The 25638-nt window shown below is 38.1% G+C and overlaps 1 protein-coding gene across 1 annotated transcript in view; it reads left to right on the forward strand.

Moving 5' to 3' along the window:
- SH3D19 (SH3 domain containing 19) overlaps positions 1-23470 on the forward strand; it is a 78141-nt gene extending 54671 nt beyond the window's left edge. Inside the window, exons 7-19 of the mRNA XM_062493650.1 lie at positions 5134-5241; positions 8599-8711; positions 10868-10926; positions 12932-13196; positions 14399-14467; positions 15738-15810; positions 16122-16252; positions 18568-18626; positions 20223-20410; positions 20656-20708; positions 21206-21392; positions 22018-22115; positions 23354-23470. Of these exons, the coding sequence (XP_062349634.1) occupies positions 5134-5241; positions 8599-8711; positions 10868-10926; positions 12932-13196; positions 14399-14467; positions 15738-15810; positions 16122-16252; positions 18568-18626; positions 20223-20410; positions 20656-20708; positions 21206-21392; positions 22018-22115; positions 23354-23470 (1520 nt within the window). The remainder of the gene's footprint in view (positions 1-5133; positions 5242-8598; positions 8712-10867; positions 10927-12931; positions 13197-14398; positions 14468-15737; positions 15811-16121; positions 16253-18567; positions 18627-20222; positions 20411-20655; positions 20709-21205; positions 21393-22017; positions 22116-23353) is intronic.
- The last annotated feature ends 2168 nt before the right edge of the window (positions 23471-25638 follow it).

A 25638-nucleotide genomic window follows, 5' to 3' on the forward strand; every position in this document is an offset into this window, starting at 1 on the left:
CTCCTCCAGTTTTAAGTCGGAAGCAGTAGTAAGTCTTCTCCCAAATGATACTGCATTCTTTTTATTTCAATGAGCTGGTGTAGTCTCCTAGCATTAAGAGAATACCAAGAAGCCTGAATGTCACCTGAACTGACTATCAGGTTATGCAGAGATCAGATGCTAAAAAAAGATGCCGTGTCCCATTGTCTCCTTTTTTTTCTTTCTTTTCTTTTTTTTTCTAGTCTCTTAGAAGTTACAGGCATGACCAGATCATGCACATTCTGTGCAGAGAGAGTTGCAAATTGCATGTTTTGTGAAAGGTGGTGCAGTTCACATTATTATATTATTATATTCACATTATATCTGTGTGTCAGAAATCCATTTCTAAAAGCAGTGAACTGTTAATTTTCTTGATGAAAAACACTGTGGAAAGCAGATTGGTAAAATCACTGATGCTGGAATTTAGATACCATACCTGTCTAATAAATCTCTTTTATCACTGTAAGTAGGTTGAGATTTAAAATCTGAGTGAACATCAGATTTTTGATTGTGACATTTCACAGTCTTTCTTGAGCATGAACCCCATTCTTTGAGGTGTTACCTGTTAGGTTTCTTGTTGGCTCTCTAGCTATATTACTAGGAGGAACCTGTTGTTGAGAATCTTCCTCCAACTGTGGGTTGATTATGCTTCCTTAAATACCAGAGTGTTTTTGTGGGGACAGGTTTTAATAAAACCATTTGTTGATGAGGTCTGTTCCTGTTCTCTGTTCCTGGAAGACTCTGGTAACAGTACTGTTCTGTGTGAAGGGAATGTGTGAGTTTTGCCTTTAACAGCTGATTTAGGTTTTTTAATTAAACCTTGAAAGTGGACAGAGTTGCATACTTCTGTAGTGACAAGTGTTGTAATATCAGCACGCCCACCTTTGTACTTCATTGTTCTCATGTGTACTGAGTACTTCTTGCAGGACTGAGCATCTTCACAACAGATAGTACTATCTGGGCTTTTAGCTTTGCATTTAGTATTTGTCGTCCCCTTATTGCTGCTAAGGTATTGTCGAGGTTTGAAGGACAGGTATCTGCTAAGAAAGGCAAGAGCATCTCTTTGAAATGGAGAATGTAAACACCCTCCCTCCAAATTATTATAATTTTGAAATTAAGGGGCCCTCAGGCAAAGATATGGGAAGTAGGAATAACAGTTCTTTACTAAGAAAATTAAAATAGAAATACAGTATTGCAAAGAGCAAGCCAAAAATACTGACAGAATCAGAATACAGCTTGACACCCCATCAGTCAGAGTGTTGGTAGCAGTCTGATTAAATAGTGGCTGCAGTCCTTCTGGAGTGACGGATGTAGTTCAGTTGAAGCAGTGGTCCTGCAGAAGGGTGCAGTTTTCCTCTGAAGGTCCAGTGATGATGTGGAAAGGTCTGGTTTTCTTCTGGAATCCAGTGGAAAAAAAGGCTGCTTTGGTGTTTCAAATCTCAGTTTTTATCTAGGTAGGACAGGCTTGGCTCCTCCCACTGGCTGGGATGATGTAGTTTTATCAGTCATGCAGTAGGACTTGAATGCCCATTAACAGAAGATATCTTCCTGGAGGAAGGATGAGTTATGGAAAAGATAAAGAACACTGCCCCACTTGGTTTCAACAGATGGTGATAGAATACATACTTTTGGTCACATTCTGTATTGCAACCTAAGACAGGTATCTATTACAATCTTACTACCTGTCATTTAAAGACTACCCATAAATATTTCAGGAAGATACCCATCTGTACTTCCTGCATGGGCAAAACCTACTGCTTCTTCTGTAACCTCATTTTTTTATTTTAAACAAGGGTGGTGTATGTCAGTGAGGGATAAAAGGTTGTTTCTCCAAAACTGTTAAAGGAAAAGAGATTATGTATGGTTTATTTGAATACACGGCTTGCATTTGTCTTTCCTGCAAACAAGCACAGTAATATGTGTTATCACATAACCCTTTGAAACAGAAGCTGTAGAAAAATGAGACTAAGGAAGCCACTGACTTTTATTATTGTTGTAAAACTTAAATTAAAAATAATCAATAGAAGTCTGTTGATAAATCTTATGAAAAATTACTTGCAGATTAATTTCCTTGAGCTGAGATGCTTTAAATGAGTACATTAACAATTCTGTTTTCACACCTCCATGTATTATGCTCAAACGATGCCCAATTGCTCTTAAACAACATAAAATTCTGATATGTTGTCAATTCCATTGCACAAAGCAGCACAGTCATTTTCTCAGATAATTTTTGCTCAAAGCCCAGCACTGGAGAATGGAATAACACAAACAAGGTAATGAGTTTTAAGCTATTTATGAGGTGACAACAGTATAATTGTGACATAAGATAATGAATGGAAAGCTAACGTTTATCAAATGGTTTTCTCAGCCTTACAAATTGCTTGTCTCAGACGTAAAAATTGTCGGAAGTATTGATGTAGATAGAGACAATGTGTGTCTGCCAACTACTGAATGGTCAAGAAGACTGTTTCTGTGCATAGTGGTCATTAACAGCTGAGAAACAGCAATCTTTTACAATTTTAAATCTCCTTTAAATTTACAAGACTACAGAACTGTGATTGTTTGGGGTATTTAGTGCATTTCCAGTTGGTCTCTCAATGTCTATATGCTCACAAGATGGAGACTTTGGAAAATTGTTTCCTCATTTTTCATGCAGAACTTCCTTCAGCTCTGCGGAGCCTTACCCTGAGAGGTGCTCTGTGCACCAGAGTGTTCTGTATGGTCATGCTGTGTCAAGGAGCCCATGACTTTAGCCCTGCTCACCTTTCCTCTGCTCATCCTGTGTCTCCAGTTTCCCAATAGGTAAATTCAGCTTTGAGGCCTTACTTGCCTCACCAGGTCACTCCTCAAGTATGATGTAGAGTTGCCAGATACCTAAGAGAGAAAAAAATGCAGTATCAGGGTTTGTTTTTTTCAGCTGATCTTAAAGTCACTCTGACCAACAGCATAACAATTAAGGTTTGCTAAATCTTCAGGCTTTTTTAAATGCAGTTCAAGTGTTAGCATTGTAGCTAGCAGATGGAGGTATAAAAGAATATTGCAGGCTTGCTCCAGTGGTGGGATTTTGATTTCTTGTAATGACTGTACTTCCAGAATGCTTCCACCCCACCTGCAGTCTGTTTTCAAATCCTCTACAGAAACTCTTGCAGTAATGCAGCTTTCATTGAAGAGACCTAAACCCTCTACCCTCATGTGCTAATCCATAACTTGAACAAAATGTTGTTTCACTCTTACATTCTAAAGCATTGTGTGTTGCCTGTACCTAATTTCTGGATGCACAGGAAATCTTTGCACACAATGTGATGGAGCCATCTTTTCTCTAGATGGTAATGGAGTTTATTTTTAACTGTAGCCTGTATACCTTTATCTGTAGACAAATAGTTGACCTGCCATAATCCTTTGTACCTGAAATATAAACTCACAACTCTTGTGTAAGCAGCCTGACTGAAGAAATTTATTTGCTTGATCGTTGATTAAAATATGATCTGAAGGTGCCCGGGTGGGTTTCTGGGGAACCTACAGGCAGGTTGGCTTTAAGAAAGGCCATGGCACAAATCTACGCAGCACACCTGTACATGATGGATTTGCCCGTGAAGAAAACCTTAAGCAAGGGGCTAGTGGGAGGTGGACATCTGAGCAGGGTCAACATGCATGGGCCCTGTGGCATGTTGTCCCTGCTGTTGTGACAGCTGCAGGCTGGCAGCACAAGCTGGGGGCACTGCCAGAGGGGGTTGATGGCAAATGCACTGGCAAGGGGGAGCTGTGGCCATTAAGTCATATGCATGTGAGAGAGCATAAAGTTGTTGACAAACAAGTACTGCATTTCTGGACATTCTTGAATCTTATGTGGATTGGCAGGCACAGATACATAGTGTCTTGCTGGAATTGGATTGTATTGTTCAAAATTGTCCATAAGAAATAATGACTTTGTATGACATAACTGTTTTTTCTAATTGTTGAAGATAAAATTTTAACGAGCAGATTTTTCCGACTTTGTCAAGAAGTGTGGCAGTACTTTTGGGAAAGGGCATGCTTTTATTAAAGTCATGAGGAATTCAAAGAGATGCCCTGCATAATTACTCTCTTAGACTATAACACTCCATAAATAACATCTCATTGACCTACACATCTGAAAAGGCTAGCAGAAGAGATCAGACTCAGTTGTTGTGGGTATGGATATGTGTCAGATTTATCATCCGGAGTCCTTCTCCAGTTTCTGCTGTACACTTCTATGATACTGTTAAGCATTGCCATTTTACTGCAGAATTTGATAATGTCAGAGAAGGAAGTAGCAGTTGTTAAGAAGAGAGAAGTATTGCTCATTGACATGAAGGTGCACTTGAGAAAGAACACGTTAATTTCGCCCTTATTTATGTAATAGTATTACAGCTGCCTTCTACATGCACCTATGTTCCCATGCCTTTTAGTAAGAGACCAGTGTTTAAGGCAATGAAGCATGGGAAACATCGCTCCTGTCTTACCGGTGGAATGTTGGGGCAGGCTTGTAGAGGAATGAGTGATACAGGCAGGGGCAGAGCTCAGGCACAACTCTCAGATCTTAGTCTGAATCAGTTCTCTCCATATCACGAGGTTTATAACCAGCAAAATGATGCAAAATCTCCAAAAGAATTAGTTGTTCTACAGCAAGGACCTTTTGTAATCAGAAGTATTTAAATGTTTTGTATGTTTCAGTAAGTATTTTATGTACTGCAGGGCTGATTGTTTAGCTTTGGCAAGATTGTATTGATTACAACTTCTCAGTGAATATGTTCACAGCTATGTCAGTGCATTAGATCAAGCGCTTTATAAACATTTCCCTAAAGCCATTCTGATTTCAGGTCCCTATTACCAAGCAATTCAGTTCCTCTTGTTCACTGGCTCATATAATCCCAGAAGGTATCTGGAGCATGTTTTTGTTAAGTCAGCTATGGAAGCAGATGTACTAAGATGTGTTAATTACAAAGAGCTGGGTATGCTAGTTGCATCTGTCTGATCTATATTCTTTTGTTACTGTATTGGGTATGAAATATAAATATCCTTAATAAAACAATATTTGGTAAGATTTGTGTTCAGCAAATAAGTATTAAAGATGTTGGGCTTTTTTCCTCCTTTTAGATCCATTTCAGTTCCTCACCAAAAATGAACCTGCCAAGGAACAGATGGCTCAACCAGCTTTAGCTCGGAAACCCACAGTGATCCGAATTCCAGCTAAATCCAGGAAATGTAAGTTCTGCAAAATGACTGAGAAATGTGTTAGAAAATTGCTTCAATCGGGACTTAACATTTAGTAATTGATTTGCTGTTTGGTAGCTAATATCAGCTGCCAAAGGAATTCCATGGTACAGTTTGACAAGACAGAGGAGCCAACCTAAGGGCTTTGGTGAGAGGGAGTGGTAAATGAGCATCATGTTCCACTCTCGCAGCTGCCTCCATTGGGCTCCCTCTCTTGAGTTTGATGTCTCTCAAACCTGATGGAGCTGATGCATATCAGAGTTGAAACTGTATGTAAGGGGCAGATCTAAAGGCTGGAAAGGAAGACTTGGAAGAGACCCTTGCAGCAGAAGCAAGCTTGTTTTGTCTGCTAAATCATATTCTGGAGCTGAACCTTTGGCCAAATTGACTTTGGTGCTGACTTTAGCTAAGGTTTAGTGCTGCTCCCAAGCTTCCTTGTCAAAAGAAAAACATTGGTGCATTAAACTTTTCTTCAAATACAGATTGATATGGGATACCATAGTTTCATAGTTTAAATCAAAAAGTGCCATTTAAGCAAGAATGTTTAGGTAGCAGTTTGAGGGAATAAAAAAAGGCATGTGAGAACTGGGATGCAAAAACCTTATGTGTTAAATTTAATGTCAGGGTCTTGACTATAGTTTTCTGAGAGTTACTGTATTCCTAAAGCCTGCCACCTCTAATCCTCTGCAGCTTTACAAATGACACTGATAGTGTCTTGGAGTGGAAATTTGTTAGAGTGCCACATGGTCTTTGTGTTGGCCTTTGTATACTGGAGCATATATTTGCAGAATTCTATTTGGCCTTATCTTTGATCCTCAGAGCTTAGGGAAAAATGTCAAAAGCTGCCTCTTAAAACCTATGCTTCAAAATCATGTTTTGCTACATTTAGTAGGTGTATAGTCAGTCTGTAGTCCGTATGTCCAGGTGGTATTTCTCTTAAGAGCTTCACTCATTATTTCTAATCTCCCTTTGCCACCGCTATTAAAATACTAAATTTTCTTTTCCTCTGCATATGCGAGAATTGCAGTGGAAATGATTAAAAATGCAAAGAAAATCAAGCTGTGAGGAAAAGTCTTTCTGTTAATACCTGATAAAAATGATAACGTTTTTTTCAATTGGAAGAATGTTTATGAACTACTGTAAAGAAACTATGACATAATTCTTCTCTATAAAGAAAATGTTAAAACTACAATCAAAAATAAAATGAAACAAAAAGCCAACCACTACTTGACTTTTTTTCCTTTTTTTTTTTTTTTCCCTTGAGGTGTATTCCCTTTGAATGTGTAGATAATTGGTTCCTTGCTGTTCTCTAGTGGTAATTGAAATTTCTACAGAGGACTGCCAATGCTGTACTTTGCTACAAGCAGCAGGAATTTGTAAAGGACTACCTTCCTTATAGGAATCAGTGGTTGGGAGATAAATGGGATAGGGAGGAACAGAAGCAGATTTCGAGAAAGCAAAGTAGCCTTTTGTCACATTGAAGTTGCTGCAGAAATGTAACCTGTTAAATGTTAAAAGAGGAGAACAGTACAACTGGGCTGAGGTATATAGTAGGATATATGGATTTAGTAGGATTTATCTCAGTACAGGAGAGTCTTTTGCCATCTTGTGTATGGAAGAGATAAATTTTATCAGGAACCAGCAAAAATGGAAAAGAAAAGCCCAAGTAAAGAAAACAAAATAACAACTTTTTAACCCCCCCCCCCCCCCCCCCAAAAAAAAACAGCCCACCCAACACTACCAAAAAAGGCGACAGAACTGCTAAAGAATTTGAACTCCAGTGAAGTTTTCAATTAGGATTACCATTTTTGTTGAGATGTTAGAAAGGAATCATTAAAATTCCATTTTGGTTATTACACTTAGAAATCACTGAAAATAACACCTGCCTTCTTAGTTGAGGATTATTTCTTTGTAATTGTTCCTCTAGTTCCTTTAATTCTGACCATAAAAAGAGTAAGGGAGAGGAAATTAGGCCATCTGTGTATATAGCAAGATTTGAAGTGGTAAATAAATATCTCATGGTTTCTATATCAGTAAGACATGATAAGAGAAGATTTCTTTTGGAACTACTTCCAGGTATTGCTTTTACTTTGCATCCATTGCAGTACCTTAGAAAGGTGATTAACTTCCCAACTTTTTTCCCCCATGCCTGGTCACTGCCAACAAAATAACTGTGTGCTTCTCCTAAAAGTTTAATTGATCCACTGAACTGATCATTTTTAAATATCACAGCAGTGTTTTACATAATAGTAATATAACAAAGGTGTTGAAAATAAACAGCACTTCTCCTTCCTATGTGTTGTTTCTTTGTTGAGAGTAATTTTCCTGAAATAAACAACTGAAGGTTTTGTTTTAGATCACGTCTCTCCTCTTTTTTTTTTTTGTCATCAGTCTAAAAATGTCCAGGCTGTCTACATATAATTTTATGTAACTCCAGGTTCAGCTGGAAGTCAGAAGACCTTAAGTGTCTGTAGCTCTTTCTGTGAAATTAATTTTCTTGATATACAGATTGTTAAATAGATTACATGGTTCCAATGTATAAAGACAAAATGTTTGGTAAATATGCTGGCAGAACCTGTCCAAGTGTTTTCCAGGTTTCAGTGGCAGAGACATTGAAAGCAAGTATCATATATTTAGAGGGGTTTTCTATTCTTTATTGAATCTGAAGACATCATCACTCTTCCCTAGTAAGATCTGTATTGTTTCCTCTTCCATGTCCTAAACTTGTTTTGCTTTTAGTCTTTAAGACTACTTGGGAACTTCCATCTCTGTTTTCTGACATCCTGAATTTTGTAGCAGGTTTATGTTCTTGCCTTCGCTTTTCTGGAGATTCTTCCACCCAACACTCCTGATATTTCAGGGTTACTTGAAATAATCCTCAGCTGTTTTCCAGCCTGAAGGATATTCCAGGAACTGATAGCTGAAAAAAAAAAAAAAAATTGAGCCAGTTTTGAAATGTAATGAAGGCATTTCAGGGTATCCAGTAATAAATCTAACATTCCAAGGGGTAGAAACTCTTCTACTTATCTAATATTATATCGCCAAATATTGCAGCTGAAACCCTGGAACTCTGAAATAACTTGCTGGTGTCCTAAGAGTAAAGTGAAGGTCCATTATGCAGGATGGGAAGTACTTAATTCAACCTCAAGAGTTACAATGTTCTCATATCTCTTTTTTCTTCACTGTTCTTTAAGTTGTTCTTCCTTTGGCTGCTCTGGCTTTGAGGAAAGAAGTTGCATTCACACAAAAAATTCCTCAAACCAAGGTGGATTCCTTTACCTATTGTTGATCCACATAAGTAAGGTATTAATTAGACTTTAATTTGGGATTTTTTTTGGCTTTTTGCAGCTTTAAATGACATCCCACATAGCCCTCCACCACTTCCTGCTAAAAAGCCTATTGGGAACACATCAAATATCACAGTGGGAAAACCCAACAGTGGTGACCTAGTGAAAAAGGGGGTAAGTTAGAACTGTTTTCCTGTATTACAGCTTTGTCTGCTTTGGTTAAAAGATCTCTTGTGATCATCAAGCATTTTTAAAATAAGTTGTTTGAGGGACCAGAAGATGAAAACAGCTACTCAAAAATATAAGGCTTTTCTCTTTTAATTCTGTACTCTAATTAATTAGGTAATTTAGACTGCTGTCAGTTTTGAAAAGCACTCTGGTGATTTTACTAAACTTTGATCACATCTATCTTCAATTTTCTGTATTCATCATCTGGGGTCAGGATATTCTACAACTTCGTGTCAAAAGCATTGCAAAGTGGCTCTAAGTCTAGTGGGATTTACATGGTGAAATGTTGTCAAAGTGATTCAGAAATGTATTTTTTTAGCTTCACTCACACAGCTCCTCTTGGTGTCTCTGCTAATTTGAAGGCAGAGGAAACTGCTGTAGAAGAATGAAGCTTGCTTTTTTTTTCCAGCTCTTTCCTTCTTGTTGTTTCTGCTGAGTAGAACCACCTGTTTTGGGAAGTAAGGCTCTGCTCCTTGCTCCAGAGTATGTACATAGTAACAGTAGATGTTGTAGCTAAATTACATTTGACACAGATTTTCGAAAGGGAATTAAACTAGAAAATGACAGTAAAATTTCCAAATATTGAGTTTTCTATTGGCAAGAATGGCAGAGAATCTTGTGAAAGCAGTAAAAAGGTAAAATCAAATTAAAAGCCCTTACTGGATGGACACTGCCAACAAATGCCTTTGTAGCTACCTCTGCTATTAAGATAAAGGATAATAAAATGTCATAATTGAAAAGGCTGTGCAGAGGGGTCCACCTTTTCTGGATAATGCTGAAAAAAATAATTTACACAACAAGTCATTAAGTGACATTTTATACAGTGGAACTCCAAAACTTTTACAGTGTCATCCAGGTTATTGTGATAAGCTTCAGAGGATGTTTTTAAAAGAAAGTTTGTATTGAATCCACTGGAACATTGAAATACTATCTTTGGAAAGGTAAGAACTGTGCTTCTAAAACTAGTGTTATTTGTCAGTGGGACTGATTAAACATCAACAGCAAAAATTGTTGACCATAAACAGTAGTTGGCACAGATTTCTTCCTTTTCACACAGAAGAGGAAAATTTTTGATATGAGGATAACATCCTCATTTGAAAGTGGCAGATTGTTTTCTTTCTAATAGGGTGATTTAATCAGAACATTAATTTGGGGACTCAGTCAACAGTCAGATTTTGTCACAAAATGTATCTGGGTGTTTTCTAGATGGGAAAAAAATCACAGAAATTGTTTATGAGTTTCAAGCACATTCCAGCACCTAATTAAGTAAACAAGACATATTTAGAAGTACTGGTTCAGAAAGGGTTCTTTTGAACCCAGGTTCAGTACTCTGATTTATGATGCTGTTCCAGAAGCAGCTGAGCTTTTTCTGCAGAGCTGGCAGTACTTTCTGGCACTAGGATGAAAACAAACAGCAGGAGTCAGTAAGGATGGTCACTTGTTAATCCATCACTGTGGTCTAAGCCCTTCAGACATGGCACATGTCCTCCTCTCTGACTGCTGTATGGTGGTAATCTCTGGCAGGGCTAGCATGGGCAGCTTGGAGGAGTTTTGCCAAAGCAAGATTCACTGGATTCAGCTGGGATTTGTCTGTTAGATCTCTAGCAAACATATTTAGATACCTTCTTTAATGGGAGCTAATGTTATTTGCAATAGACACTGTCCTGTGCAAGTTGCATTAATGCCTTGCTTTCTTCTTTAAGCCTTTTCAGAGTGCTCCGTGTACCAAAGTTAAATCAAAGTTGATAATGCAGGTTCCTGTAGAAAGTGTACATATGTATGATTCTCTTGAAATTAGCTCTTAAGTCCTTACTGCCATATAGTAGGAAAGGAGGGGCTGGGTCATAATTAATGCACAATTTAAGCTGTGTTTCAGGTAATAAATCAGGTTATTTACTCTCCGTATTTCCCTCCATGTTCAACAACATTTGAAAATTGCAGAATCACACCATAATACTTACTACTTTACTCCCAGACCTCCAGAAACTCTTGTTTTTCATGTCCATAGGATATAATTTAATATAAGAATTATATCACTCAAACAAGATTTTTTATTTGCCTTAGGCTTAAAGAAATGTCTTTTTTCTTTTGAATGGTTGTAGGAGTTGGATCACTCAGAACAGTGTGGAGTACCTCAGCTAGAACCTCTACTACCCCCAAGGCGAGTATGGTTCTTCAGACTCACTTTGAAGTGATTTTCCTGAATTAATTTGCATGGTTAGTCTCAATCTAGACACTACTGACTCCAGCCGTAGCTCAACAGTCTTGGCTGGGCACTATATTCACTAATTAATAGGCAGGACCAAGTTGCTAGCTGTTGAATACTTGTTTGTACATTCTGGTATGAGGAAGGAGATTATGGAAGAGCAGCTATTTGACTTCTTGGCTAATGTCAGTGGCTGCTGACAGTCATTCCTTTCTGAATCTTGAACCTTTTCACCCACAGCACTTGCACTTGTGGTGGGGTTTGGGTGGTGAAGGAATGAAGTAGTGGATGATGCCATGCTGAAAAGGGCAGATGCTGGGCCAGCAGCTACCCAGAAGCACTGACTAGTTTATACACTTCAGACCTAAAATGCAGGTGCAGAATTACCTTGGGGTTTTTTATTCTTGTGAACCAAAAAGAAAGAACACCTGCAAGGGCAAAAGTTGATGGACCAGCCTTTAACTCGTGTCCATCAATGCCAGAGACACATTGGATGGAGATCTGGCATTGACTAGCCAGCCCACTGTGGGTATCTTAGTATTTGCATTATAAATCTGTGAGTCTAAGCAAAAGAGTTTGCTCTGTTGTGTTAGGACAAGAAAATCTTTCTGTTACTGAAATGAACCTATCAATAATAATAAGTACTGATTAACAGGAAAGAACGTGGAAACACCTCATTATTGCTCCTTACTGGTTTGTTCCTTCCCCACATTCAATTTAGCATAACATTCCTGATTCTTATGAGGGTCTCTGGAACTGCAGTAAATATTTTGCCTTTTCACTCTTTTGCTCAAATGGATTTTTAGAGGGTTTTTTTTCGGTTTTTTTTAAGTAAGCAGTAATAATTCACTGGATTGCTTGTTAGGATCTTCTTGTTTAGTTGAGTTGCTTTAAAAATGTATGGCTTGATCTGTTTACCCATTTAAAACATTTTAACTTGGAATATCTCCTTTTATCAATATTAAAAATGCCTAGTTTAAGATGAGGCCAAGAAAAGGGAGAGATGGACGATGAAGAGAAGTGGAATTTTTTTTTTTAATTTAAAAATTGTTCCATACTCAAGTATGAGCATTAGTAGAGCACTAGTATCTTCTCAAGTGATGGGTGACACTCAGAAAATGTGTTATACTGGTACTTCAAAGATCCACCAATGCACACTTGGGGTTGATAATTTTTGCAGACCCATGAGAATTGCATGTGAGCAAATAATTATGCTGAATTACATTATATGAAAAAAGATTAACAGTTGTAGCAGAAACTTGCAGTAACTGGTTGAAGATATCTCAATAACAATCAAACTATACTGTATTTTTGTAATAGTGCTAGTAATATTAATGGCTAGTAAATATTACTACTGTCACTTGCTAGTCTCTGAATTTGGTTTCTGAACTGCCAGTCTGCTAATAAGAGTGTGGGACCTCCAGCATTGCCAGAGAACTTAAGTATTTTCAGCAGTGTTTTCTTTGTGCAGTAGACATCTGTTGCGTAAAAATGGTAAATTCTGCTATTGATGGCAATGTGCAAAGTGGTGTGTTTCATCAGAGTCACTTCAGGTAAGTGACATCCCAAGAAATGAGCTAGGTTGATTCCTAAAGACCAGTTTTCTCAAAAGCTCTCCAATAGCAGAACTTCATCCTGCAGCAGCTACAAAGAAAGCTCTTTCTAGGGGTGGATTGCTGAAACAAATATTGCCTATTTACTGGGCTCTCCAGAAAGCTGGCAGACTGTTGGTGAGCAGACTTGGAAATATATAGTGAAAGAATCTGTCAGGGGACTTCATAATCTGATCCCAGTCAGTATCTGAAGAGTTCATGTATTCCTGGAAAGCTTCAGATACTACACACTGTACAGCCCAGGTCATCATAAATCTCGTTTCCTTACTGCACACTTACTGCACTCTAGAATGAGGTGGCAGGCTTATTAATATGCATATTTCTCTGATGGTTTGCACAATTTTTAGGCCTGTGGATGGAAAAATTATACCTGCTCGACCTCCCCCACCTAAAAGTGTTCCTGGAAGGCCACCTCCACCCAAATTCTCTGCAGCCAAGACCTCCTCCCAGAAGGACGTTCTTTCGCGATCTAGTTCTGACATAGCTGCTGATAAAAAAACCACCAAGTTCAAGTTGGGACCCAAGAGAGCAAAAAGTGCTGTCTTTAAAAGTCCAGACCCAGCATTACCTCCTCGTCCTAAACCCGGTCATCCTCTCTACAATAAATACATGGTGAGAGCTGAAATATTCTGAGTACATTGTTTTTATAATACAGTACTGGTTAAAATAGCAGAAAAAAAGGTAGTTAAACCTACTAAAGTAGGTTAATATTATGTGGCTTTCAAAGTGTGTCTATCAGCATAATCTTCCCTAGAAAATTCTAGTAGATAAAAAATAATAAGTCCTGTAAGGCAATACTGGAGAAAGCAATAAATACATGTAAAGTATAGATCTATGTGGTGTATTTTTGTGTATATATATATGTGTATATATACATTATATATATATATATCTCTAATGCATAGTTCTTGGGGTTTGGGCATTCTTTTTCCAGTCACCAGTTCTGAATTCTCTTTCAGGAAAATGATGCTGAATAATTTGTTTATCAGTTTACCCATACATATCAAAAGGCTTAGGGAAATTGGAGAAGCATTGGAACTTTTAAAGTAGTTGACCTTACTTATTCAAGCTTGCAGAGAGTAAGGAATGTAACATTACTCATCTTGCATTTTCATCCCATTGATGCCATCCCTTTTCATTATAAAAATGGTTTTGGTATTGTATGTGTTACGAGGGAATTTTAAATAAAAATGGATTAACACCTCAAATAAAAACAAGAAGGCTTTTCCCCAGAAACTTGAAACTGGTCAGTGATAGAGCTGGTGGCTGCTTGAGCAAGTGCTGTTTTCAAAAAAAGCAGCCATGCAGCCATAGCATGAACAGCATCAACATTCCATCAGCATGAAAGTGGAAACCTTCTGTTGCCACCTTTTTGATCTTTCACTTTTACATTTAGAGTTTTGTGTATGAGATTTTTTTCGGTAGAAGATCAGTAGTAATTCCCTGCCCTGAAGTCTTACTGTCAATGACAACTTCCTCCTAGGGTGTTTTTCTAGTGCCCTCCATTACAAATATGTTTCTGCATCAGAGTGTCTTTCTGAATATCTTGTACTGTATGATGTGATACGAGTTAGATGTCTAAGATACTGTTAAAGGGGGTGATACCACCTGAGTTTCTCAGAGTGGCTGTTCATACCACCAGCAGTCTGTTCTGAAGGCCTTCCAAAGGAACCTGTCCTCTTCCACTGGATTCCTAATTACCTGTAGTAGGTGGTTTGAATAGTTCCATCATCTGACTATTACCACTTGCAGTGAAAATTTGAGGTGCTTAGAAGGGAAAAACACTCTCCCATTTGCCTCTGCTTCTCTTCAAGCTACCTGTGCCTCATGAAGTTTTCAAGGAAGATTGTTTTCCCAGGAACATGGGAGAACTGTCCTGTAAGGTAAGGTGCTTTTTTCTGCTGGCTTAATTATTCAATGAACAAGACTCCTGTTGCAGTAAAATATCAAATGTTTTGGTCTTGAGAGGTTACAATGAGAAATGTAATAGTGTATTTCTGTAATCAAAACAAAACAACTGCCAAAACAAAACCCAGTAATGGTGATTTGCCTCATAGTACAGGGACATTCAGCTTATGGAACAGAGCAAGAGTAATTACTTTGAGTGCCAAGAGGGAGAGGAAACTGGTAAAGTTCCTCCGTCTCATAGGAAAATAATCAGTCCCTTGGCTGAATATCTGAGAATTGAGCAAAAGATAAGCAAGTACTTTATGAAGTGCTGTACGTGATACATCAGCAAATTGGCTTTGACATACGGACTTGAAAGTATTTTCTTCCCTCTGCTTCTACAGTTCCTGACTTGGTTTTAGGGCATTACCCTATTAATATTCAATAGCTAGTGGAAATTATAGCAATGAGCAGCCTTTTTGACTATTATCAGAAGCCTACATAGCTGAAATAGATTTCTGTGCAGTATGTTGTTGTCTCTTGTAACTCATAGTACTGTGGTCTTACCTTTACCTATGTTGGGCTTTCTTGGTTGGTGTTGTTTTTTTTTTGTACACAGTGAATTACTTTGAATGTAATTCACACACCATCATTGTCATCATTGTACAGCCTAAAAATTCTGGGTGGGACAGGTGAGGTGGCTCAGCATTTTGAATATAATTTCCCTTTATGAAGATGCCACAACAAAACTGTCAGCTCCCCTCAGTGTTACTTTCATGTAAGCAAAGGCATCGTAACTTCCTTGCTCCTCTTGGAATGTTTGTTGGCATATGTGCTGTCCCTGCTGAGTGTGCTGTGGGAGAGTTGGGTTGGGTGCTCCCTTGAGCAAGGAAGAGTGACTGTTGGCACACAGTACCAAGCACCAGTGCAAAATTTGTCCACAGCCCTTGCAATGAGTGTTGCTATCAGTGCTACAGATTTCTGGCCCACAGAGAGAGCTGAGATTTTTCTATACTTGGAAAAGCACATGCCTTCCCTTCCTTTCACTGGCTCAAAAGTAGATTTTGGTGAAAAGTATTCTTGTTTACACTGCAAAAAGCATACTGAATTCAGATCCATAATTGTGTGACCAATAAGCATTTCCTTCAGCAATATCAGAACAATTCCATGTCCAACGTCAGATAATTAATTAAGGAGTACATAACAGAGAATCTGTTAGTATCTTCCATGATTTATAAACTACTTGGATTTATTTGTTGTTGTCAGGATTCAAACCACCCTCCAAAAGTTTCTGACACAAGTGCACCTCATGCTGTAGTCCTGCATGATTTTCCTGCAGGTAAGTAAATGTGAATATTCTGGAAGCATGTTCTACTCCAAGACTTTAAAATTGAAATTTTCTTAGAAATTAGAGCTTTAAAATGGTATGGAAGCTCAGTCTGCAAGGTCTGCACATAGAATTGTTCAAATCAGTGGATTTAGCTGTAGATGGGTCAGTCTTTCATTTAAAGCTGATTGATTTATCAGGTAAAATTAAGATTTTTTAAAAACTGATTCTGGTTTTGTCTGTGCTATTTCTATTAAGGTTTTACATAGAGAAAATCAATGAATGTGACAAGGACTGTTAACTGAAATAATGTTGTCTTACAGAGCATGCTGATGACTTGGACCTTCATTCTGGAGACACTGTCTGTCTTTTGGAGAAAATAGATACCGAATGGTATAGAGGAAAATGTGGGAATCACACAGGGATATTTCCTGCCAACTTTGTTAAAGTTGTTGTATGTAGGCTTTGTATACATTGCTACATAAGATCCTGTTTCATTTGTTTTCTGGTTCTATTTTACTAAGGCTCCTGTGTGTTTAACTCCATTATATGTTTTGATAATCTCTTACCGCACTGGCAGCACACAGAAGACTCATCAACTTGTTTGTGTGGTATTAGAAAGATGCTGGATTTGGCACAACCAGCTTGTGTTATGGGGAATAATTTGCTGTCAATTTAAAGCCAAGTGAGAAAAATTACTGCCCTTACCAGATTCTCTTTGGAAATGTGCAGTTTCTTAGGGTCCTCAAAGCAGATTATTTTTTGACAGCTGCATGTCAGAAACAACACTTGGTAAAAGATGGTTGACTTTTGTGCCTTCCCCAGCTTAAGTCATTTTCTCATTCCTTGAACTTTGCTGGAGTCACCACATTTTTAGCCACGTAGTGAACTATGTCAGAGTAGCACTTTGCCCCCAAAAAAACATGTTTTCTTTTTTATTTCCTAGAATATTATTTTTTCCAACAGGATCAATTTGCCTAAGTGGTTTTCTAAGTGGCTGCACAAATGGTGGTGCTAGCGCAGTGCAAGGAGATTGTGTTGTTGGAAATAAGGAGCTTAAAGCAGTCCTGTTCTTGAATGTGACACTTGATAGTGAGCAGAAGGCAAGAGACAGCTGCTCTTTTGGAGCCAAATGATAATTAATATAAAAGGAATACACTATGGTCCCCTGCAATCAAATGCTGGGTCAAACCTATTGCAAGTCTGAGTCTGAAGTCCATTTTGTAATAGTGGAAAGGGCATTGGGCTGTCCACACCAGCCTTATGGACATGGAGAAATGCCAGAGTGAAACCAGGATGCTGGGAAGGTTCATGGCTTGGCACCAAAGACAGGAGTGCCTGTGGTGACACTTCCTGGGCCAGCACAGCTGCCAGAGTGAGCCCTGCTGCTGCATGGGCAATACCAAAGATTGGGTAGACATCAGAGAGGGTAGGGTGTCTGTTTAGTTTGTAATGGTGGTATCGGAGAAAAATGTTAAGATTTGAGAAGTGATGAAGAATAAAAACTAAAGTCCTAGTTAGTAGTAGTGGAACCATGCTTGATTCACTGTCATAAGAAAGATTTGTTAGCTAAATTGATTGGCTGCTTTGACACAGACCAGCAATTTCATTTAAAAGCTCTTCCTTCTGTTCATAGCTAATGGAGAAGAGGTTTTATGTTAAAGCAGTGGAGTGAGTATTTGGGGTCAAATTCAGCATTAATACAGACAGATACAACTTCATAAAAGCTAGGAAGATTCATTCCTGTTTTAGTTGTAAAAGATGATTATCCTTTGAGAGCAAAAGTATTTTGTTTCATAATTTGGGGTTTTTTTTAAAGGAAAATGAGTGCAGTACATGAGGTTAATTATACTTGAGTGAATTCTCCTGTTAATTCATGTCAGATTTCATCTTGATACAAGGTCTCCGTACAATACACCACAATCTGTTTTACAATATTGAGCTGGGTAGTAGCTTGGATCTGGACACCTGACAATGATACACAGTTATGATTTCCCATAGAACCTTCAGAGCACCACAGATAGCAGCTCCTTCAGCAAGAGCAGTGCAGAGACATTTTGTCCTAAAAGGCACTGTGATTTCCCCCAGTCCTTCACAAAAGCTAGTGAAACATTCCTGTTGATTTTATGGGAACTGGCTTATACAATAGTGAACTATAACCCAAAGATCTTCATCAGGGCCTCTCAGGTCATAGTCCTGTACATCTCACAGATCATCCTTCATGTTACGCCAAAAATACAATTGGAGTCCTGCTGTAATAAAGGACTTGAATGTTGTCTGTTTGAGATATATGTGTATCGATTTTTTAAGTTGTATTTCTCTGATTCAAGTGAGATTTGTGAGATGTGTTTTTGTTTGGAGAGCAGTTGGCTACCAAAGCATAGAAGGGCTAAGTGTAAACAGTAGTTCTGTCTATTGTGGTACACTGTGCTAGTAAGTAATTGAGAGCAATTACCAGTTGAGAATTGGGATCTAAATTCAACATGTAGTAGCATCTAGTTACATATTCTGTCAATCAGTCATGCCACAAGTAGAAACAATAAACCAACTTCATAAAACAAAACATTAAATACTGCTCCTTGTTTGCATAAGATCTAAAAATTAGAAAACATGCATCAATTTACATGAATGTGGTCATATATAAGAACATGCCAATTACAGAGTGTCACACATCTGAAAAACAGATTATTTGAATCAGTTTCAATTTTATTGTGGTTAGTTGCCATGAGGTTGTAATGGAAGATATAATTTATTGTATTGTCTTATTAGATTGATGTTCCAGAAGAATCCAACAAGAAAAAAATACCCTCTTCATCACGATGTATCAAGTGAGTCAGATGAATTTTATTTGCTTTCTCATGTTGATTTACGAGGAATGAAAAAGATATACTAACTTTGAAGCAGTGGCTCTCTGCACTGAGGTTAATAGGGTTAGCAATTTATTAACCAGAATATATTGTAAAAATTAAATTATATGTTTTAAAAACCTGAATGTTTATGATGTTTTGTTAAGACTCGTATTTAGGTAAAAAAAGCCTAAAACCCTACTTTCATGAAAACTGGTTCCAGAAACCATGAACCAATCTAATTAATTTGAGCAGCATTGTACACTACTCTCTTCACTCCCGGATTTGCTGCTTTCTTCCAATGTCCTCACAAGATGGAACATGGTAGGGCTCCTACTCATGTAAAAGAACAAGATACAACAGGACAGAATATAGAGGTACTTTAAGCAGAGAAGTCTGTCTGTCCTTAAGGTGTATAGCAGTATGAATAAATCTGAATTTCTCACCAAATAATCAAATTAATTGCCAGCACTTTCATTTCTGATTTTCAAACAATTTGTACTAATATTTGTGGGCAAGAAACTGTTTTTCATGTTATTTATTTTTCAGTGATATTTATTGGATTTCATAATCATTCATTTCAGGAATTAAAGCAAATTCAGGCAGAGGCAGGAGCAACTAGTGTCAGTGGGATCATTCAGTTGTTCTTTAGGTGAAGTGTGGTTTGTCAGGAACAAAATATTATTTTAAAAAGCTGCTTCTGCAGCTAAGGAAGAAACACAAAGTTCTAGGTCTGTCCTAGAATACACATCCTTGCAAAGATACTGAGTGGGGGACAGGGGTGGGAATCAAGCTTCTTTGTTTGTGTGCTATGAATGTATAGAAATAATTTAAGCCTATTACTCCTTTTTTTCCAGCATGGCATTTCTGATAAACCAAAAAAATTTTTAGGTTAATTTCTTAAATTTAATTTGTTAGCTTCTTAAATAATTAAATTGATTTAAGTTGGGGGAAAAATAATTAGGTTTTTTTCAGTGCTGTACCAAAGCATATAAAATTTATTAGATGCATTGATATTTGTTTCTTTGATAGGTAAACTATTTCCCCTATAAGATTACAGGGATGGATTATACAGAATAAAGTATTTTAAAGTAGTTAAAAACTACCTTCTCCTATGAAACCTCCGTGTATTTGGGACAAATATACAACAATCACCCCCCACCCATGTTTGATTACATCTAAATTAGATGCTAGCTCAAAAAACAATCAAACTCTTAACAAAACTGTATCAGGACACTTGCTTGAATATAGCTAAAGATTTGAAATTGGACAGGTGACCCAGAAACAAGGGCGTTTATTATTGCTTGGAAAGGAAATAGGGTCTTTTGCAAAATACTGTAACAGCCAGCAATTGGGATGCAGGAATTGCATTTGGCTCCTCCAGACTCTGTACTCAACCTGCTCAGAAAGCAGAGATAATAACCAGGGCTGGACCCCAATTTTCCACCTCTTCTATCTTCAGTGCATTTTTTAATCATTTTAATTAAAATATCAATTCATATATTGCACACAATGCTGTCTTATTGTTAAGTGGATGATAATAATAAAGCAAAGTAATTTTCTCTTTTGTTTGTGTAGAAGTCCAAGATGTGTAGCACAATTTGAATATACTGGCGATCAGAAAGATGAGCTCAGTTTTTCAGAAGGTGAAACTATTATCCTGAAAGAATATGTAAATGAAGAATGGGCCAAAGGAGAGCTCAGAAGCACATCTGGAATTTTCCCCTTTAACTTTGTGGAAGTAATTGAAGATCTGCCTGGAACAGGTGTGAATATGTTTGCAAAAATCTTTTAGAGCATGGCAGCATATAGGAAAAAATTCCAAAAGGACAATGATTGCAGAAAGGAGGTAAAAAGAGAGGGAAGACTGATTAAAATACCCCCTCAAAATTAACAGTAGGACTTCTTAAGAAGCTATTCTTAATAATGACTTCAAATATCTAAAATCTGTCATTAGTAACATTCTGAATAGACACTGCTCCTATTCTTAAGTTGTGCTTTACTTATGTAGGTCCAGAAACAGCACTGAAGAATAAAGTGGAGGTTTCGTCTTCCCTTTCTCAGGTAATAAAACATAGGCAAGGGCCAGAATTTATGTATAGATTTACAGACACTGTATTATAATGTGAGAGTAACTGCAGAACCTGACACCACTCCCACAGAACACAATGCTGCATTGTCACAGCCTCAATTCCGACACTTGGCCTAAGCTGATTGTATTCAGAGCTTCTGACAAATGAACATTAGTAAATTTTTATCCCTTGTGCTGAAGGAAATTCTTGTTAACTCTGTTTTAAATATTGCTGCAGTGACCTAATTTTGAATTTATTAATCCATTCCCCTGCCACCAGAGGTAAAAAGGAATGTTATTGAACCTAGATGAAATTATGTGGTGGTACTTGCTGAAATGTCATTCTAGTCTACATCTGCAGCAGCACTATTGTATTGGGAGGGTGTCAAAACACTCATGTGCTGTACAGCTGCTTTCAGCAGCACCCATCAGTTTTTGGGCTCCATTCACACTTCTAAAATTAATGCATCTCTTCTGTTAACTTGAATAGAACAACAGATGCTCAGTAGAGTGGTGTGAAGCACTTCATGATTTTACAGCAGAAACCAAAGATGATTTATCCTTCAAAAAGGGAGACTACATACAAATACTGGAACAAGTAGATTTGGAGTGGTATAGAGGAAGACTGAATGAAAAGGAAGGGATTTTCCCAGCAGTTTTTGTTCAGAACTGCTCAGGTACAGTGCTCCTACTAGATGGCAATTCATTATTCCTTGGGTTGTGCCAGTCATGACAGCTGTGGGAGTACACAGCGGCATCAGCTGCATCAACAAGTCACACACCACCAGAGTCTTTAGTATTCTAAAGCTAAACTTAAGTTTTGAACCAAAACTTCTCTACAACAACTTCTCTAATAATGGCAATATAACATTCTAGTCAGTAAGTAATTTACGAGGCTCTGGAATGTTTTCCATTGTGGTTTGGGCACAGGCAAAACAGGGCCATTGAAACATCTTTAAGGAATAATTCAGGAGTATTGATGCTGCTTCGTCTTAGAGCAGAAAGAAGGAAAGTCGGTATTTATTGTGTATCACCATTGGGAAGTTCAAGTTAAGTGAGTTTTAAATTTAGTTTGCTTAGAAGCAGAACTGTAAGACTGTTTAATACTATAAAATGAACTGGTGGCAGTAGAGGTTTTTATTCCAGGAGGAAGGACATTGAATTTGTTACAGCAGTAGCAATAACATTTGGACAACCTGTAGCACAATAGCAGGGAAAAAACATTAGAATGACAGGAAACATCTCCAGAAACAGATTTATTTCACTCCAATGTAAGTAACTTCTCTTGTCCATGTCCTGTAGCCAGGGTAGAGCTGTCACAGCCTGGAGGAGGGAAGAAAGGAAAAGCCAAAGCACTTTATGCTTTTCATGGAGAAAATGAAGATGAGCTTTCCTTCAAAGTAAGTACCTCTCTTAGACCAATTTCCAAGAGGTCTCATGCTTCTAAGGAGTGTTAAAAAATAAGGTTCATCCAGTGTTCATCCATAGGCTTTAGACAAGAAGGATTAAGCACATAGATATTGATATGCGTAGATGTTAACACATTTGATAAGTGGTCTCTCTAAAAAACATTTTTTCCCTTATCCTGTTTCCTATCTGCAAAAATCTTCATTAAAAATGCTGAAAAGAGATCAGGAGTTGCAGAATTCTTGGCTTTTGTGATCTAGTTAACATAACAAGATAAACCTTGTTTTGCAGTAGATTCAGTTCCTAACTGGTTGATATGGTTAAAAGAGACTCTCTGTAGACTAGAAAGAAGATTTTGAGAAGGAAGTAATGGTGAGAGTGACAATACTACAGCAGCCAGGTCTCTAATGGAAACCTAGTACAGCAAAATCTTGAACTGGCAACGCAATACAGAGTTGCTGCAGGAACAAGGGGAAAAATTAAATACATGCTGGATGCCCAGATCATATTAAGCATGAACAAGAAACAAAGTGCCCTTGATATTCAAAGTCATGACTTAGGTAAAGCAAACTTCTAAGAACAGTAGATTTCACAGGAGCTGAAACGCATAGTATTTTCTCTTCTAAAACTAGCAAAATAGTTTCAGCATTAGCAGCTCACAATGCTAAAAGGATAGATGATTCTTTAAAACAGAAAAGGGGAATAGAAGGGTGTGGCATAGGACACAGTGAGAATAAGAACCAGGACCAGACACAGGAGCTGCAATTTAAATGGCCATACTGAGCTCTTAGATTGCTTTTCCTTTGGGAAAGTTTCCAAGTGGTGGTAGAAAATACTGGGATTAAATTAAAATAAAAAAAGAAATCCAGTGTTTTAAGAAAACAAACCCTAGAAACACACAAGAATAAAGAGTTAAGCAGGGGGCCCATGAGCCAGCTGTTAACATACCTGGATAACCAAAGCAATTTGAGAAGTTACCTAGCAGTGCTCTTCTGTCCCTCCAAAAGTAGTGATTTTTCAGCATAGACAAGTATTTAGCCTAAGAGAAGCTTTAGCTGGTTTTGGCAAACAATCTCCGAGAGACATAAGAAGAGAAGAGACTGGCCAGACCCTATTCCTCTTCTCTTTGATACTAATTGCTTCTAAATAGGATCAGCTCTGCATGCATTAACATTGCTCAGGAACATAACACAGTAAGCTGTACTGACTCACATTACTTCTTCTCTTACAGGCAGGTGACATGATAACAGAGCTGGAATCTGTAGACGAGGACTGGATGAGTGGAGAGATACTAGGAAAGTCTGGGATATTTCCCAAGAATTTTGTTCAGATCTTAAAAACACCATGAAGTGTTGCCTTTGTACATGCCCTTCATGTGGGAGAGAATATTTTCTACCCTAAAGGCACAGCAAAGAAGTCAATGAGTGTTGACTATCAGTGTTTTGCACTACTTTTTCTTATACAGTCACAGTAGTATCTTGAAGTCAGATAAGAAAATTTGAATGTTTTATGATGGAGTTTGTAGTCATGTTTCATGAATTGCTCAGAGACCAAAACAAGCTGGCTTTTTAGCCATGTCCAACTAGGCAAATACTGTGGTACAACACCATTTTAACTTAGATAGCATTCTAGTATGTTTACTCTCTGGTATTACATTTGTCATGCACAAAGATGCATGATAAATAACATGCATAACATAAACTGCTTTGGCCTTCTTTGAACTTAAGATCCAAACTTTAAAAAGTTTTATTACATAATTATAGCACTCATTATATAGATGAAGTTTGATATTCAGGTTTCATTACTGCTTGAGTTCCACATTAGCAATAGAATCCACTTGTTTTATGACTTAGAGGATAAGAAAAATAACTGGTATTTCATAGTAGAAAAGGATCAAATCTAATACTAGTAAGAGGGGGAAATGGAGATATAAATCCTTGTATAGTATCCTTTTATTCTTAGCCCAAGCTGCTCATACAGCAAGATCACAGAAGTCAATTTTTTATGGATTTTTGCCTTTTAATGAATAGTTTAAATTAATATGAATCATCTTAGACCTTCTTCATTTTCCCCAAAATACTTTGCAAGTACAGGTTTAGTTTTTCCTACTGCCCACTGTTCTTTCAGCACCATCATACCCTTCTTTCCTAGCTGAAGTTAGCAAGCGTTTATTGAGCTTTCTCAGATTCCAGCCATGAAGTATCTGCATTATTCCAACTATTTGCCCCTCCCCTCATGGAAGTGGAAAGCCAGTGTTCATTCAGTCTACATTTTATTTGTCACTCAAGGACTGGAACATACTTCCACACTATTCCTATCCTTAACATGAAGTATATTATACAGTCTTAGGTTTAGTTTTCAGCAGTTTCCAGTTCGTCCCCACAAACCAAATATACTAAGCATCCCTATAAATGGTCTGTTGAGGCCCTAAGGAAAACATGCCTGGCAAGAGGTTACTCCAAGCAGCTCTAACCAAGGCACTTGGTAAAAAGCAGGAGCGTACCTTGACTGACCAAGATGGATGTGATTGAGGTACTTCCACATTACAGGAACTTACAGTAGTCCGTTCCTTTTTGTAACACTTGGCTTCTGACAGAACAGTTAAACAGAATCCTGATTAACTGCGAATTCCATCAGACTGGAATAGAAGAAATTATGCTGCAGTTGCTTCTTTCACTGCTGCCAGTATTCCATCCCTGTATCACAAAAAGGCTGATGAGTCACTGCTCCAGAGAGCTGCAGGTCACTGGGTATCAAGATACTTTCAACAAGACCTTTTTTCATGGGCTTGGCATTTCAGGTTGCAGAAGGGCCAACAGTTGGAGGTGGATGGAGACTGGAAACCAGAATCATCGTGATGGACCTTGAGATAGTTTTGACTTAGTCACATCCCTGCTGCCAACTTCACTGGTATGAGCTCTGAGCACCACAGCAACAACTGCCTGCTGCTGTGGAAGATTCGGGTGCACCTGAACTGAGGCCTAAGCAGGCTGGGGAGTGTCTCCCTGCCCTCTTGTGCACTGTGCTCTGGTTATCATCACAGCAGGCATGAATAGGCATAGCCAGAACTGCAGGCCTCTCCCCAACAAGGAAGGGGTAGCCAGTCCCAGTGGGAGACTGGAGCTCACCTGAAGCAAGCCTGAGGGACCATTCACTCAACAGTCACTACTAAGCCATAGAACTTCTAAGACAGACACCACCCTCCCGCTTTGTGTTCTGTTGTGCTCATGTACAATACTGGGTCACACAACCAGGCGATGAAGATCACACAAAGTTTTAATGAGCTGAGGGATTAACATGATAAACAAAATGCTGAATTATGTGCTGTTCTGGAAGGTTGGAAACACAATGGGTACAGCTGTTACTCAATCTTAGCCGCCCCAGCAAGCTTGTCCAGAACTGTGCAATCACATGGAAGTCCACAGCGAAGGACCATCCTTCCCACTCTCCCAAGTTTTCCTGTTAGGACATTCTAAAGGTTCTTGTTCATTCCAAAAAAACAGTCATCTCCTAGAA

This window comes from Cinclus cinclus, chromosome 5, assembly GCF_963662255.1.
Source record: "Cinclus cinclus chromosome 5, bCinCin1.1, whole genome shotgun sequence".
Lineage (NCBI taxonomy): Eukaryota > Metazoa > Chordata > Aves > Passeriformes > Cinclidae > Cinclus > Cinclus cinclus.